The sequence below is a fragment of the Panthera leo genome, chromosome B3, assembly GCF_018350215.1.
Source record: "Panthera leo isolate Ple1 chromosome B3, P.leo_Ple1_pat1.1, whole genome shotgun sequence".
Taxonomy (NCBI): domain Eukaryota; kingdom Metazoa; phylum Chordata; class Mammalia; order Carnivora; family Felidae; genus Panthera; species Panthera leo.
Window position 1 is genome coordinate 81,152,372 of NC_056684.1, and position 17,017 is coordinate 81,169,388.

The following is a 17,017-nucleotide window of genomic DNA, read 5'->3' on the forward strand; positions in this document are numbered from 1 at the left end:
GAGTCTAAGAGATTGTGGAGTAGGGATGCTTTTTCCATTCTCTCTGAATTACAGTATACCCTCACCTAGGTGTTCACATTATTTGTTTTTCCTTTCCCATTTCTTTTCTTTTCTTTCTTTCTTTTTTTTTTTTTTTTTTTTTTTTTTTACGTTTATGTATTTATTTTGAGAGAGATTGAGAGACAGCAGAGAAGGGGCATAGAGGGCGACAGAGAATCCTGACCCAGCTCTGCAGTGTCAGCATGGAGCCCACTGTGGGACTCCAAGTCACAAACTCTGAGGTCATGACGTGAGCCGAAATCAAGAGTCAGATGCTTAACCAACTGAGCCACCCAGGCACTGCCCTCCCATTTCTTGAGTGATATATTTATGTTCAAGTTGAAAGCTCTACAGTGAGGGGACTATATCACATTTAATATAAATGGCAGTAAAACTGCCCAAGCAATGGGTATATTATATAGACATAGTGAATAAAGAAATAAGGTGTGTGATATTAGCGGTGTTTTCTTCTGGCTTTTTGGAGATGGTATTGAATTACCGAAGTACAGTGTGATTTATTTTTTATAATACTTTGCATCAGCAAAATGGCATCTATTCGATGCTTAGAAAATGCTTAGCTACGAATGTATGTCCCTCACAATTTGTCTTCATTTGCATGTGTTCTGAAAAACTTTAGTCTTTTCTGTTTCTCTTTTCAGAGAGAAGAATAAATTTGATCACCTTATCTGTATGTTTCATTGTAGACTATCACTGCTATCCTTCATTTAAAATGCACATGTTCTAATAGAGATACCTCCTGTAATGATGATCTTTTTGGTGGAATTGATAGGATGATATAGACATGTTATCTCTAAGCCTCTGATAATTGTGTTTCCTTATTTTTATTTTAGAAGCGATGCACTGCTTTAATTTCCATTAATGAGAAAATGGGATTGGGGCACCTGGGTGGCTCAGTCACTTAAGCATTCAACTCTTGATTTTGGCTCAGGTCATGATCTCGTGGTCATGGGATCAAGCCCTGCATCGGGCTCCATGCTAAGTGGGGAGCCTGCTTGGGATTTATCTCTTTCTCTCCCTCCCTCTCCCCCTTCCGTCTCTCCCCCTAAATAAATAAATAAATAAATAAATAAATAAATAAATAAATACTAAATGTGGAGCCTGCTTGGGATTTCTCTGTCTCTCCCCATCTCTGTCTCTCTCTCAATAAATAAACAAATATTTTTTAAAAAGAGTGGGATTAAAAGAAATATGAATAAGGATTATATTTGCAGAACCTGTCTATTTAACAAATGTTTATAAAGTATCTCTTTTATGCCAGAAGTTAGGAAATTCAGAAAGAGATGGACACTTTCTGTAAGACTTTAAATTTTTATTTCAAATAATAACATTCTGATAAGAGCCAAGAGTTTTTTGCTAGAAGTGTCCTTTTTTTCAGTTATGGAATGAGGATGATAAAATACTCATCTCATAAAGTTTTTGAGATGAGTAAATAAGATAGTTCATCTAAACCATTTACCCCCAGTGCCTGGTATATAATAAGCACTCAGTACTTGTTAGGTGTTATTTACTATGACGCTTTGTTCACAATAACCTCTTAATTATTTATTTTCCTGTGTTTCTGCTTAGTTTTTCTGTATTGCTATCAGGGCTAAATTTCTAAAAAATGGGTCTGATTTTGTAACATTACCTCGATCATCTTTCAACTTGAAAAACCCTTTGTTGGGCCATCTTTCCAACTTGAAAAACCTTTTGTGGTTTTCTGTTGTCTCAAGAAGAAAGTCTGAAACACGTGAATGGCATCTAGCATGTTAACCATCTGACCTTCACCTCCCTTTACCAAGCCAGCTTCTGCCTTTGCCCCCCCTTAGCTTGTAGCCCAAATAGGCCATTTGTGGCTACATTCCCCTGACTTGGCTTGTGTTCTTCTTTCCACATAGAATTCCTGCTGTAGGCCTCAACCCTTATTCTCATCCTTAACCTGAAGAAACAATTCCAAGCAATGTGGGCAGCTCAGAGATACCTCTTATTCTTCCCAGACAGAATTTTTTGATCCCTGTTATTTTTATCTCTTTAACATTTATCACATTATTAAAGTTAATTACATGTGTCTTGCTCTCTCACTAGCGTGTGAGTTCCCTTTAGAGCAGAAACAATAACTTATTCATCATTGTATCACTAGAACCCAGTGGGCACTCAGTAAAAACTTGTTGAAATAATGGATTGAGGTTTGGTTTAACTTTGTTTTGATTTCAGTGGTTTTTGTTATTCTAGGTTCTGGGCCTTGTCCAAAATATGAGTGTTTTCCAGTGTCCAAAATGTAAACATAAAACTCATATTTTTGGTGCTGATGGTGCCAGAAGACTAGCACGGACCCTTGATCTTGATGTTCTAGGTAAGACCATAGGATATTCTTTTGCAGAGGAAATGGCAGAAGGGGAGGTGTGGATAAGATGATGATGAAGAGTGTCTCAGAAAATGATGAATTGTCTTCAGTTTTGTGTTTTAAATTAAGTATAAGGAGTCGTATGTGTTTGTTAACCTTTCTTTGGCTTTATATATTTCGTTAGTGGGAGGCTTTTTGAAGAGGAGGTTTGTTCTGCCAATTATCACTTTTACCATAAGCAAGAACTGCCTATAATTGAGTTTGAGAAGAGTTTTGTGGTCTGAGTTTTATAATTTGAAGTCCTTATTTTAAATAATGGTCATCACTTTGTTTGCTAAGCTGAGAACATATCTCTCAGTATAAACAGATAGGCATATGAAAATACCTGGTCAGTGTGTTGTAGCAACCTTTGAAAGTGTCAGTTCTTGGTGCATATGAAAAAATGCCTTTCTGATAAGTTCTGAATTTATCAGTCCTTTTGCTCTAGAAAGATAATATTTTCTGTTTTCTGTAATCTTTTTATAATGTGTTTGCCATGTCTGTGAAATATAGTACCTGAAATTTACATTGTACATACCATTCACATTACTGAATTGAAGGATTAATTAGTGTTATGAGAAGTGAACTCATGTGTTAAGTGAGCAAAACACAGATTTTAGATAAAACATGATTTTTGGAAAATCTACAAGCAACTTAATGGACATTTTATGAAACATGTGTTGATAATTTTCGTTATGAATGAGTTTCTGTTCTGGGCAAAGGCAGATGTTAGATGCTGAATAAGGAAGGAATAGAGTGAATTATTAGTTTTAGGAAGTTAACAATTAAGATCCCTTAGAGATCAAGGAATTTCACAACATTGTTTATTATAATTAAACTTCTAAAAGTTGATGTTAAATGTGTTATTGTTATTATGCATTTGTACTGTAGCAGCCACCACAGTACCAGGTGAATACTAATGTTATATTATGATACGTTGCTTTAATTATAGCCACTAATTATACTCTGCAACTGTTTTTTATTTGACTAACCTAGAAAGTTCAATTTCCCAAATCTGCATAATAACAACAGATTGACATACACTTATGTAATAAAGTAAATGTGTAATTATAATGGCGCTATTGAATTATGCTGACAACATTATAATTCCCTGATTTATAAATGGGTGGTATGATATACGATATTGTAAATCATTTATTTAGAATTTGAAATATATCTCTTAGAGAAGCAATCACACTAAGTTACATTTTAACCAAGAGCTCACAAATGTGTAGTTACCCTGAGAATGTGTCAGAAATACTGATTACTGATCACGAAAAATGGATAGTGTTTATAGATGGCTGTATCTAACAGTGTTATGGGAAAACTAATTTGGAATCCCAACTCAGGACACATCTCTTCCTTTTAATGCAGTCATGGGGCCCAGTGAGACTTCCATGATCTGGAGCAGGGGCTTCAATAACAAAGAGGTTGTAGTCAGGAAAAAGGAACTGAAGTCAGGGAAAGACCTCTCCCAGCTATGGCCTCCTGGCTGGTTGAACTTCCCGGGGGCCCTAATATCTCCTTTACTGACTCCCGGGCTGCCTCTTAATTTATTTTCATCCATTGGGCTGCACTAAATAATTATTTGGGAAAATGGCTCTCAGAACTTTCTCTGTAACAGTTGTGTCTCTGAAATATGCCCTTGCTTCTTTCAGACCTAGCCCCTTAAAGGTGCGTTTCAAGGCCAGACTGCATTTTACCCACTCTCCATACCATTACTCCTTTTTCTCCTCCTTTGTTATGCAACTGTTAGCCCATTACCACTCTCACTATGGTGTGCCACCTATTTTCTTAAAAGGTTTTCCTCTTTCTTGATCAACTCTTCTGTGCTTATAGATAGGATTATGAGTCCCTGAAAGTCAGAAACTATATTGATAGGTGCCTATATAAAGGAGAAGGTTGTGCCTTTTTTCTTCCATTATTGCAGTAGAAATGAAAACATTCAGGTTTCCTTACTATAATGGCATAAATCAAGAGAAAAAACTTTATGGGTTTCTAAGAATTTTATATAACATATTTTCCCCTACCCCTGTGACAGTTTCTTACAGGCTTAAGTTGATCTATAGAATAGACATCAAATTTAAATGACTACTGAAATATTCATGTATTTTGTCATTTGGCTATTGAACATTTAGGAAAGATTTAAAGAGTTGATTAAAATCCCCAAATTTGCTGACAAGAGGAGCATGAATTACCCGTTCCTCTATGCACTTCATAATATAAATTATAATAGGTTTGTAATTTTGTAACATATACTTCTGCTTTATTTAAGTAGCCTGGCATAGTGCTGAATGCCTTATTTTGCATAAACATGCTCACATACACACAGGTTTCAGTAACCTTTGCATGGATTTGGAATTGTTCTAAGAATGCTCAGTACCATGATGAGTCAACTCTTCTACTTAAGACTCCATTTACAGCATTTTAAGTCTCAGCCTTTTGAAAGGCTTCATTTGTGAAGGTATGGTGGAGTCAACTGGACTATGGATCAGAGCATTTTCGCCCTAAATTCTACCACCTAATAGTAACATATCCTCAGGAGAGACACACAATCTTTCTGACAAGTCTCTGTAGTAGAGGTCTTATATACTTGCTGAGATCTCATCAAGCTCACAAGTTATATATAACGCTATATAGATTAATACATAAAGAAAAGTAGTTTGATATGATAAAGAGGCAGGTCACGGAGATAACAGATCTGGCTTACTTTCAGGCAGTTCTCTTAGCTCACTCATCTGCCAACCTCAGGAAGATAATTTATTCTTTTTTGGGGCTTTGTCTCCCCATCTTTCCCTCTTCATTTTCCTCTTGTTATTTAGTACGATGTGTCTATATCAGAAATTACAGGGAGAAATAATTTTACAAATGTCTTCTAAGCCATTTCTTGCTGGAAGACCCACAGCAAAGAATAAATCAGAGTCCTTATCCCTTGATTGGCTACCATATAGCTTTCATATACTCATATACAATGTCTGAACTACCCTCAAATGGAATATGTTGCCCCTAATTTTCATTTGAAATTCCTTTTTTAGAGATTTAGCAATATGAGGATAGTCATAATTCAAGTTGACTTGAATAAAAATTTTGTTTTTTTTCTGAAGTTCACATAGTGAAATTCCAAATGCCTGTATAAACTTTTATAGTGCTAATGGATGTCTGGTGGGCTCTTTTAGGGGACATTCCCTTACATCTTAATATAAGGGAAACTTCAGATACAGGCCAGCCGATTGTGTTTTCACAGCCTGAAAGTGATGAGGTAAGTGATGTTCTTAAATATGTATTTTAGTATCTTTTTACAGGATATATACTTTTTGATATTTAGGAAGAAAGTTGGGAAGATCAAGTTTATCTATTTGCAGTCCATATATTAAATATTAGTTAACTTATTCAAAGCATCTTTAAATAACTATATTATATGGTAAGCATACCATTGCTGGCTCTGAATTATTAGCTGAACAGGTTCACTTACAAAGCCATCACCTGGGGTGCCTGCATGGCTCAGTTGGTTAAGCATCTGACTGTGGCTCAGGTCATGATCTCATGCTTCCTGAGTTTGAGCCCTGCATCAGACTCTCTCCTGTCAGTACGGAGCCTGCTTGACATTCTCTGTCCTCTCTCTCTCTCTCTCTCTCTCTCTCTCTCTCTCTCTCTCTCTTTCTCTCTCTCTCAAAAATAAATAAAACATTAAAAAAAAGTTTTTTAATTAAATAAAAAAAAAGAGACATTACCCTACTAGTTTTCTTATGAAGAACACTAACAATGAGCATTTGTAAAATTCTTATCCTGCTGCCTAGCAGTATCTAACTGCCCAAGATTATTGTATTTGTATTAAGTTGTATAAGTTCAGCTCATTGTTTTGAGAAGGGAACATAATGTAAGGAAATACTAAGTTGGACATAGGGAAATTGTTATACTGCATTAGAGATGGGATTTTCATTGCCTTTATTTTTAATAAATATGATTGGGGAGATGAGATGGAAAACTAGTTATGTTTCATTAGCCAGCATCATTGGAGATACAGTTGATAGGTTTTCAAGATTGCTGAAGCTTTATGACTTTAAGAATAAAATGTTTTATTTTATTCTCTTTGTTAGATGGAAATACAATCAATCATATGTATCTCTTCTGTCCTAAGTAGCACTTGTTGTGTAAGCTAGAAGCTGACCTATCACCTGGTGCATCAGTTTTGATGTAGTTTTTGTATTCCTTTGCTGAAAAGCCCCAGTCAGTCTTCTAATAGCTATTCTTTTTTTGTTTTTCCCTTAGCTAACGGGTATAGCTTTATAGTACTGTTCTTTTGACTATCTATAACTACTACTCCTTTCATTCCTGGCTTTCTCCAATCTTATGCGAACTAGAAAATAAAAGAGATGAGCTTGGTTAGAACCGTGAATGAAGTAAGAACTGTAAATAATTCGACAGTCAGGAATGTTGGATATGTAAAGTACATTGATTTTGAGTTCTTTCTCTCAGCGGCCCAAGGTCCTTTCCATTTCTTAAGAGTCAGTATCTATGGTATAGGTGATTGAGTTGCTGGGGATAAGATCTCTGAGGAAATAGAGTGTAGTGTATTGCACTTATCATTGTTTTTCTATTTTCCTGCCTTTTAGGTGGTAAATGTAAAATTTCTTTTTCAGTCTTTTCTTAAAAATCTTTCAGATAAGCAAAAACCATAACCTTTTATTACTCTCATAATTAAAGTCTGCCAACCCAACTATCATAGGTGTACTTTACGCAGAATGAAAGTTGTATGAAAATTGAGTTTAATTATACACTTTTAAATGCCTCCCAAGAACAAACTAAAGACATTCTAAGGTGATTTCTTATGACTAAGAATAATTACTTACTACATTATATCAATTACAAATTTAGATTTAAAAAAATTTTTCTTAATGTTTATTTTTGAGAGAGAGCACAAGCAGTGGGGGGTGGGGGGGTGGGAGGGGGAGCAGAGAGAGACAGAGACACAGAATCTGAAGCAGGCTACAGGCTCCATGCTGTCAGCACAGAGCCCGACACGGGGCTCAAACTCACGAACTGCGAGATCATGGCCTGAGCCGAAGTCAGATCATGACTGACTGAGCCACCCAGGCATCCCACAAGTTTAAACTTTTTAATATTTTCTCCACCTATCCATTATTGCTGTTTTCTTTGAGATTGCTCAAAAGCGAGGAACCTTTCAAGCAAGTTAAAGGAATGTAATGCAAAAGAAAACATAAAGCAGCCATCAAAAGATAATATGATTTAAAACTCTAAACAGCAGTGTTTATGTAGTTTTCTGGAGTTGTTTTTTTTTTAAATCTCATTTACATTGTCATAAACGTTAGACCTATTGTTTTACTGTTACTGCCTGACATTTATGAGAATGAGAACAGCCTAAGCCTTTGTGGTTTGTGCTAGATTTGATTTGGTGAGGTCTTGGCAAAAGCAGTGAGAATTTCACATACCAGGCTTTCAACCTTAAATATTGAAGATTTCTGAGCAATTTTAGGATTTAGACATGGCCATGAAAAGGAAAAAAAGAAATTAGTGCCTTGTATTTATTCTGTTTCCATGGAAATTATTACACTCATTATTATGAAGCATCCTCCTAATAGTAGCCTTACAGTGTACCAAACATTGTCAGACATTTTGGTTACATAATTTCTATGCTTACAACTTAATACAATATATAAATAGTCCCCATTTTGCAGATAAGGAAACTGAGATTTAAGGAATTTAAATAGTTTTCCCAAGGTTTCAGAACTAATAAGTGATAAAACATGATTAACAGACAAGTCTTTTCCCTGCAACTCAATAGTTCCATTTTATCATATACCTTTCGGGTCCTATACTAATAGCTATTATTTCTTTAATTTGTTTTAAGAGAGTACAGTACTTATGTGCATTAAATACATTATCTTATTTGCTACTTCACTCTCCCAGTAACATCTAACATTCACAGGAAGTGAATACCTAAGTGATACTGATCAACTTAAAATATGATTTGTACTGAATTTAAGGCACTATCAGACAGCTGGCAGGAGTTAGAGTACCAACTAAAAAGTACCAACAAGCTGCTACCTCCTCAGTCATTAGGCAAAACCTTCTGAAATGAGCACTACTGAGGAAAGGAGAATAGTTGACTCTCCAAATATAAGTAGCATAAAATAGCCAGAGAAAGCCATAGAGGAATGGAGAGGAAGTGGACACTTAGGATTCAGAACTCTTACGTTCAATAGCATTGCCTCTTGTTTGTGTGATTATATTGATTAATTCAACTCTATCTACTTTTTGCCTTTCCTTGCGTCCAGGAAACAAGTAATGGACGCATAAAGGACTGATATTTTGTGCTTTCATCCTTTTTATCAAGTAAAAATCTTAATATTGACATACAGAAAGGTGTGCTGTAAGGTATTCCTGATAAAGTCTTTCAAACTGGAAACTATTATCTTATAATTTCTAATTTACTATAACCTTATAATTTTAATAGGATTATGTATGATAAATTAGGACTTCAGATCCTTAAAAACAAAAACAAAGGAAAAAAGTTCCCTGTAAAACTTATTGCACTTTGTTTGCCATCCATTTCCTTTAACTTGTTAATGATAGAGCAGACAAACAGCATCTAGCTATATTATCTGTGTTTGTAGATGCCTCAATAAAAGATCTCGAATAGAAGTGTTATTTTATGTATAACTGAGGTGATAAGAAAAGAGAATATTAATAGTTTGAGAAATCAGAATCATATTTTTTAATATATGATATGTGTATATTGCCTTTTTGCTAGTTATGGTTAAACAAAAGGCAGGGATTTAGTTTGCTTGTTCCTCAGTCAGGAAAAGTACCCACAAGTACATGTTCATATGAGGTCTTCAATGAGATTGTAAATTACTTGAGGACATAATAGTAATAATTGCAGCCACTAATATTTATTTCATTCTTTTGTGCCAGCACTTCACATACCTTATTCTTACTTAATATTCCCCAAACCCTTTGAGATAGCTGCTGTTGTTATTTTTTTTTAATTTTTTAAAATGTTTATTTATTTTTGAGAGAGAGAGAAAGAGAGCTGAGTACAAGTGGGGGAGGGGCACAGAGAGAGGGGGACCGAGGATCCAAAGCAGGCTCTGAGCTGACAGCACAGAGCCCGATGCGGGGCTCAGACCCACAAACGGTGAGATCATGACCTGAGCCGAAATCGGATGCTTAACTCACTGAGCCACCCAGGCGCCCTAGTTGCTGTTGTTTTAGATATTTTGGAGATGTGGAAACTGAGCCTTAGAAGAGTTAAGTAACTTGCCCAAGGCCTCATAGCTAATAAGTGATGGAGCTAAGATTTTAACTCAGGCCTGTCTAACTGCAGAGGCTCCAGGTCTTCACAAGTGAGCTATTCTGCCTTCCTTTTGTATCATTACATCCCACAGATTTCCCAAAACAGTGACTCGCACATGATAAGAACCAGAAATTATTTGTTGAAATGATACAGCACTGGCTGAAAAAATTCAAATTCAACAGTTTTGTAGAAATTGAAACTGTTAAACTAAGCACTTTTAGAGATTTCTCAGCAAATGACAACCTAACCATTACTTTGAGTGTGATATATTGAAAGTTTAAGCTTGGAGATAGTCCATTAAAAAGCAAAGGTTAAATGTAGCAAATTTGATTATTCTGGAATTGTTCAGTGTTTTGTGTAGTCTGATAGGTTTATGTCTCTAATTTAACATAAGTAAGAGTTTAAAGATGATAGAATGATGGCTTTCTCTCAGCTTGCCTTAGTGAACTCTAAATTGTCGTCACAGAAATATTAGGCCTAAATATTTGGAAAAGCTACTAGGAGATAAAAGGTATTTACAGAGATGCATGGGTGAAAATCAGCATACTAGATTTAAGAAAAATATTTCTTTACAAAGTACATGGCATTTCCATTTTTATTTTTTTTAACTTTTTTTTTTTTAATGTTTATTAGTTTTGAGAGAGAGAGAGAGAGAGAGCAAGCAGGGGAGGGGCAGAGAGAGAGGGAGACACAGAATTGGAAGCAGCTCCAGGCTCTGAGCTGTCAGCACAGATCCCGATGCAGGGCTTAAACTCACAGACTGTGAGATCATGACCTGAGCTGAAGTCGGCCGCTTAACCAACTGAGCCACCAAGGAGCCCCCCTGGCATTTCCATTTTTAAGCAAAACTTTTGTTTCTCTTAACTATAGCAGAGAGTGAAACCATTTTTAGATAAAGCATTATGACTAAAATTACTTGTACTTTGGATTTACTGTTTAATATGTAATGTAGTAGGGGAGCCTGGGTGGCTCAGTCGGTTGAGCATCCGACTTCAGCTCAGGTCATGATCTCACAGTTCATGGGTTTGAGCCCCGTGTTGGGCTCTGTGCTGACAGCCTGCTTCTGATTCTGTGTCTCCCTCTCTCTCTGCCCCTGCCCTGTTCACACTCTGTCTCTGTCTCTCAAAAAGTGAATAAACGTTAAAAAAAAGAAATATTTAATATGTAATGTAGTAGAAGGATCTAGGCTTTGGAGTTAGGTGGACCCAGGTTTGACACTTTCCAGCTTAGTGACTTTGTGACTGTTTCTTTATCCAAGTTGAGTTGATGATGCTTATTTTACATAAGTGTGATTACTTATGCAAAGTACTTGGTGTAGTAGGTACTCAATAAAAAAATTTAAGCCTTTATTCATATTTTGAGAACTATTTTTTTTTAACATTTATTTTTGATAGAGAGAGAGGTGGGGCTGAGAGAGAGGGGGACAGAGGATCCAAAACATGGTCCATGCTGATAGCAGAGAGCCTGACGCGGGGCTCAAACTCAGGAACTGTGAGATCATAACCTGAGCTGAAGTCAGACGCCTAAGTGAGCCACCCAGGTGTCCCTCTTTTTTTTTTTTTTTTTTTTTAATTTAATGTATATTATTTTTGAGAGAGAGAGAGAAAGAGCGAGCAGGGAAGGGGCAGAGAGAGATGGAGACAAAGAATCCAAAGCAGGCCCTGGGCTGACAGCACAGCCCAATGCAAGGCTTGAACTCATGAACTATAAGACCATGACCTTATTTGAAGTTGCATGCTTAACTGACTCAGCCACTCAGGTGCCCCAAGAACTTCTCTTTTTAAAAAAATGGACTCTTAAGTGAGATTTTAATACTTTTCTGATAAAATAAAGCATAAGTCAGCTGTTAGGGCTCAAGCATAGTTTTCAAAAATGAAAATGTGTCACACTTAAAACACTTCTGTAAGTCAGGGTAAACAGACCTCAAACAGTTCTTTTACCATGCAGAGTCAGAGAGCAGTCAGGTTAGGTTCAAAGACCAGCTCATCTGGTATTAGCTATAATGCTTCAGGCGAGAAAGACTGTTCACCTTTCTGGGTCTAGGTTTCCTTATCTATAAAGTAGGGTTAGTGACAGAATTTATCCCTTAAAGTAGCTGCCAGCTTAAATGAAACATTACTTGGTAAATACTAAGTACTCAAGTAAATTTTAGCTATTATCAACCATAGTATTGTAGTGGTGGTATATTCATAAATCTAAGTATATAAACATATAAATTAATGGTTTTAGAAGACCTTACTATTGTGTCTTACAGTTACTTTTTATAGATAAGATAGGAGAAATAAATAACATTTGCGTTGCAATTATTCGGAGCTTAAAAACATTTTTGTAAGGTTTATTTTTGAGAGAGACAGAGCACGAGCCGGGGAGGGGCAGAGAGAGACACACACACACAGAATCTGAAACAGGCTCCAGACTCTGAACTGTCAGCACAGAGCTGGATGTGGGGCTCAAACTCTAGGCGAGATCATGACCTGATCCACCCAGGTACCCCTAATTATTCAAAACTTTTAAAATGCACATGTCATGACCATTGTTCTGACGGGACCATGTAGGCATTGGGATAGTTTGTGACTAACACAGTGACCCACAGTGGCTTAGGAGTTGCTCTTAGTATTTGGCTGCTCTGGGGATCCCAAAGATGAAGAGTGTAACAACCTAACCCAGGAATTCTTGCCTGGTACCCAAATTTCACCAGGTGAAGGAGCCTAAGGTGCTCATTGCTGGTATTGGATGCCATTCTCAGAGAGAATAGAAAATGCTCCATAGGGTGGTAATAAACAGTCCTATTTGAAATGACTAACAGCTCTTATTCCAAAGAAGTTTGGGCAGCATCTAACTCACGATATCAATTTGTCACAAGAAGAAGATACAATTTTTCTACAACTGGACTGGGTTGCTAGTTTGATGACATGGGAATTAGAGTTTGAAAACAGTAACTGCTGGTATTAAGTATTGTTTTCAGAAAGTCACCTTCTAAGTAGCTGCCCCCTAAAAATGCTAAAACCCTCTCTTCCCTGCCCCCACCTGCAGTGTACATGACACCATCTTCTCACTGCTGAACTTCCTCAGCTCACTCAGCCTTTTGACTATTAAATTCAGCAGGCAGCTATGGCCAACAGTTCATGAGTCATTTGATGTCTGCTGGGGAGAAATGTAGAACAAATGAGTCTGTTCTTTTCCAGGCCAAAGCTTACCTGAGGATTGCCGCAGAAGTGGTAAAAAGATTGCCACCACCTCTAAAGTGAATTCCCCAAGTGTTCTGGAAATTTGCCTGGTGTTTAACAATAAGAAGACCTTTGGAAATCAGCAGTGTGGAGATGCAACCTACAGGAATAATAGAATCATGGTTATTTTCTTTTATTTCTAAGGAAATAATGTCTTATTTTCAGATTTGATTTGCTAAGCAATGACTCACAAGTAAAATTTTTATATATCAATGGTAACTGCTACATTTAGGAATTTTTTTTTTTTTTTGAGTGCTGTGTGTACCAACTGCACAGAACTGCATTTTTTTAAATGAACTACCCCTTGGGGAATCATGAGTTTATATTATAAGCTCAACCTTCAATTCAGGAGAGTTAAAACTGTATTCTTTTTGTGGGACTATGGAGTTAGTCATTTAAAGGATTTATTAACTGCGTACTAAGTGTGATAACTCCATCAGTCAGTTTGGTCTGAGTTTCAATCTTGTCTTGGACAGTCTTGGACACGTTCTTAATGTAAAATAACTTCTGCTTCATCTGGACCAGGCTCTACCCTAAACTTACTGAATATAATCTGCAGGGGTGGGGCCTGGACATGTATATTTTTAACAAGATCACAATGATTTTGATGATTCTGGTTATGATGGCAATAGTTATAATAATAGGTAACATCTATCAGGTGTTTCCTTGTGTCCATAGAGTTAATCTTGCATTTGTATGAGTGGGGTACTGTTGTTACCTTCATTCTATAGATGAGAAAACTGAGATATGGGAGTGTTAAGTGTTTTGCCGAAGGTTTCTGTTCTAGCAAGTGATAGAGCTGGAATTTGAACTTGGACAGTGGGATACTGGATCCTCCCTTTTTTATACCAAAGAACATTTGTTTATTTCAAAAGAGAAATATGGTATTCAGCATTTCCTCCAACTTACTTGACCATGAAGGCCTTATCCTATCCCTTTTAGGAGCATTTCATGGAGTTTGTGTTTCAAATGATACACTTTGAAAAGCATATATCTTATCTAGTTGAGGCTCAAAGATATTTGGGGGAGCTTTCCAAGGTCAGGAAGCAAAATAGTTATAAAGCTGCAAGTACTGATAAGAATCATTAGTTGACCCTCAGTTACAAAGAAGTGGTCTATGACTTTTGGCAAATACCTTGACATCTTCTGCTTTGTAGTTAAACAGGTAGAAAATTAGAGAGTCACATGTTGTTATAAACATGTTTTCACACACTTGTATTCACATAAAAAACTGTTCATGGCAATTTTATTTGTAGTCGCCAAAAACAACACAGAGCTTTTCAGTGGGCAGATGGTTAAACAAAATGTGATCTATCCAACCACGGAATACTACTCGCCAATGAAAAAGAACAAACTATGGATACCTGCAACAACCTGGATGAATTCTAGACCATTATGCTGAATGAGAGAGCCAATCCCAAAAGGTTTTATACCATATGGTTCCATTTATGGAGCATTCTTGAAATGACAAAATGATAGAAAGGGAGAACAAATTAGTGGTTTCTGGAATTTAAGGGGAAAGGGTTGCAAGGGAGAAAATTATGTGTGCCTCTCAATGGGCAACATAAGGAATCATCATGAGGATGGAAATGTTCTTTGTTATGACTGTGTCAATACCAATATCTTGGGGGATATTGTACTATAGTTTTGCAAGATGTTACTGTTAGAGGAAATTGGGTAACAGGACACAATGGAATCTCTGCACGTGAATCTACAATTACCTCAAAGTAAAAATAAAATTTTAATTAAATAAACACGTGTTGCTGTGTCTGAACTGAAATATCTTGGGCCAAATTATCCATGCTAATTAAAATCATGAATAAAAGTATTTATGAACACACAGTAATCATTCTTCATCACTGTGAAAAGGAGGTAATGACTTTAAGCTGTAGATATATATTTGTGTTTTTATTGACTTTTAAGAGAAGGCTGATACAAATAATCATTGGATACTTCTAAATACCAAAAAGCAGACCTGAACCAGGCTTAACTTTACCTAGAGAAAGAATGATCTAAATAAGCTCCAGAGGCACTTAAAGTTGTATGCCAATTTAATACATCTCACAGGGAAATGGGAAAGATCATTTTATTCATAAATACATTACTTAGAAAAGAGCTACACATATAATCACCTGCTCTCTTCTCCTTTACCCTTGCTTACAAGTCTCTGCAGATATTTCCAGGCAAGCCACTAAAAAGATGGTGGTTGGAGTATATATGCAGGTTCATAAGTGGAAGAAGAGAAAGGAGCTGTAAGAGCAAGAATGAAGCTTGTTCTAAAATTTAGCCTATGGCAGCCTCTGCTAAGCTTCAGAGCTGACTTTAAAGATAGACTGTCAAGCGAAGCTAGTCTGCCTGTTGTTAGGGGTGATACTTATTCCTGTTCTTCACATTTCCATAGAGCAGAGAGAATTTCCATTCCACTCTCCAGGAGGCGAAGGCAGGGTGCCCCACTCAGTCCATGCCAGGGAAGGAGGAGTGACACATCTTATGGGTAAATTTCTTCCTGTCTGCATTTCTTTGATTTCAACAAAATCCTGAGCTTTGTGAGGCAGGCTGCAGGGAGACCTGTCCATCTCTGCCTTGGACTTGGATCCATTTAATTTAGGTGTTGGGTATTTGGTAGCCCACTATGGTCACATATCCACTAGTACAGCTTTTTGTCATTAGTATAGCTAATATATATATATTTTTATTTTTACCTGCATTTTGTGTCTCTCAGTTCCAAACAGGGGAAGAATCCCCCCCACCATGCTCCAAAAAACATACAAATTTTCTTGAATCCTAGAAAATAGAACCAAAGAGCATACTAGGGATCAGAAAGTTGCATCACTGCATTTGAAACACCTCTAGTAAATGGGGCACCTACATGGCTCAGTCATTTAAGCGTCTAACTGTGGCTCAGGTCATGATCTCACGGCTCGTGAGTTCGAGTCCCACGTCAGGCTCTGTGCTGACAGCTCAGAGCCTGGAGCCTGCTTTGGATTCTATGTCTCCCTCTCTCTGCCCCTTCCCCACTCATGCTTTGTCTCTCTGTCTCTCAAAAATATGTAAACATTTAAAAAATTTAAAAAGTAATAAAATAATTTAAAAAATAGTAATCTGATTTAAAAAAAAATGAAACACCTCTAATTTAAAAAAAAAAAAAAAACCCAACAAGTTCACTAATGGCCAAAAACTTTCTGGAAGATATATGGGGAGGTTATAATGAAGTATACTAAATATATAGTAAAGCATGGAAGACAAAGTATATAGGCTAATTGTCTACAAAATGGACACCTATGTGACTACCAACCAAATGAAGAGGTAAATCACCACTAGCATCACAGAAACCTCAGTATTTTCTCTCACAATTACTACCCTCTCTGTCCCTTACAAAGTTAACCATCTACTGATATACCTAAGCTTATACCCTTAAATATTATAGTTTTACCTGTTTTTGAAATGTATATTAAATGGGATTATACAGTTTTTTGCTCTATATTAAATGCTTTTGCTGTGTATTGTTTCTGAGTTCCATATCTGCTATTGCATATAGCTGCTATTCATATTATTTGCTGTAGAATATTACATTGAATATACACATCTCTCCCATTCCACTGTAGATGGATATTTGGGTTGATCCCACTGTTTGACAGATTGTACCGTTATGAGCATTCGTGTACATATTTTCTTGGTGTTCTGTACTTAAATTTCTGTTGTATTATTTCTGGAAGTGGGATTGTAGTTGTTTAGTGGTATCTCATTATGGTTTTAACTTGCATTTCCTTGATTACAAATGAAATTGAGCACCTTTACCCATTGGCTGATTAGATTTCCTGTTTTGTATACTGCCCAGTCAAATCTCTTGCCTATTTTTCTATTGTATTAGAGTGTTTTATGAATTTCTGTCAGTTCTGTGTTGCAGATAGCTTTCCCACTCTGATTGGTCTTTCAGTCTTTTAATGGTGTGTTTTGATTAACCAAATGATCTTAATTTTAGCATATTCAAATTCATTATTTTCCTGTATGATTATTGATTTTTGTGCAATGCCTCAAGGTCATGAAGAT

General features: G+C 36.5%; 1 protein-coding gene across 2 annotated transcripts in view; it reads left to right on the forward strand.

Moving 5' to 3' along the window:
• NUBPL (nucleotide binding protein like) overlaps positions 1–15,077 on the forward strand; it is a 237,279-nt gene extending 222,202 nt beyond the window's left edge. The window contains exons 9-11 of one of the 2 annotated variants that reach the window (XM_042942933.1): positions 2,272–2,392; positions 5,599–5,681; positions 12,926–13,083. In XM_042942933.1, coding sequence (XP_042798867.1) covers positions 2,272–2,392; positions 5,599–5,681; positions 12,926–12,988 — 267 coding nt within the window. In that variant the 3' untranslated portion in view covers positions 12,989–13,083. Of the gene's footprint in view, positions 1–2,271; positions 2,393–5,598; positions 5,682–12,925 lie in introns of both variants that reach the window. The other variant, XM_042942931.1, reaches the window with a different exon arrangement.
• Positions 15,078–17,017: the final 1,940 nt, after the last annotated feature.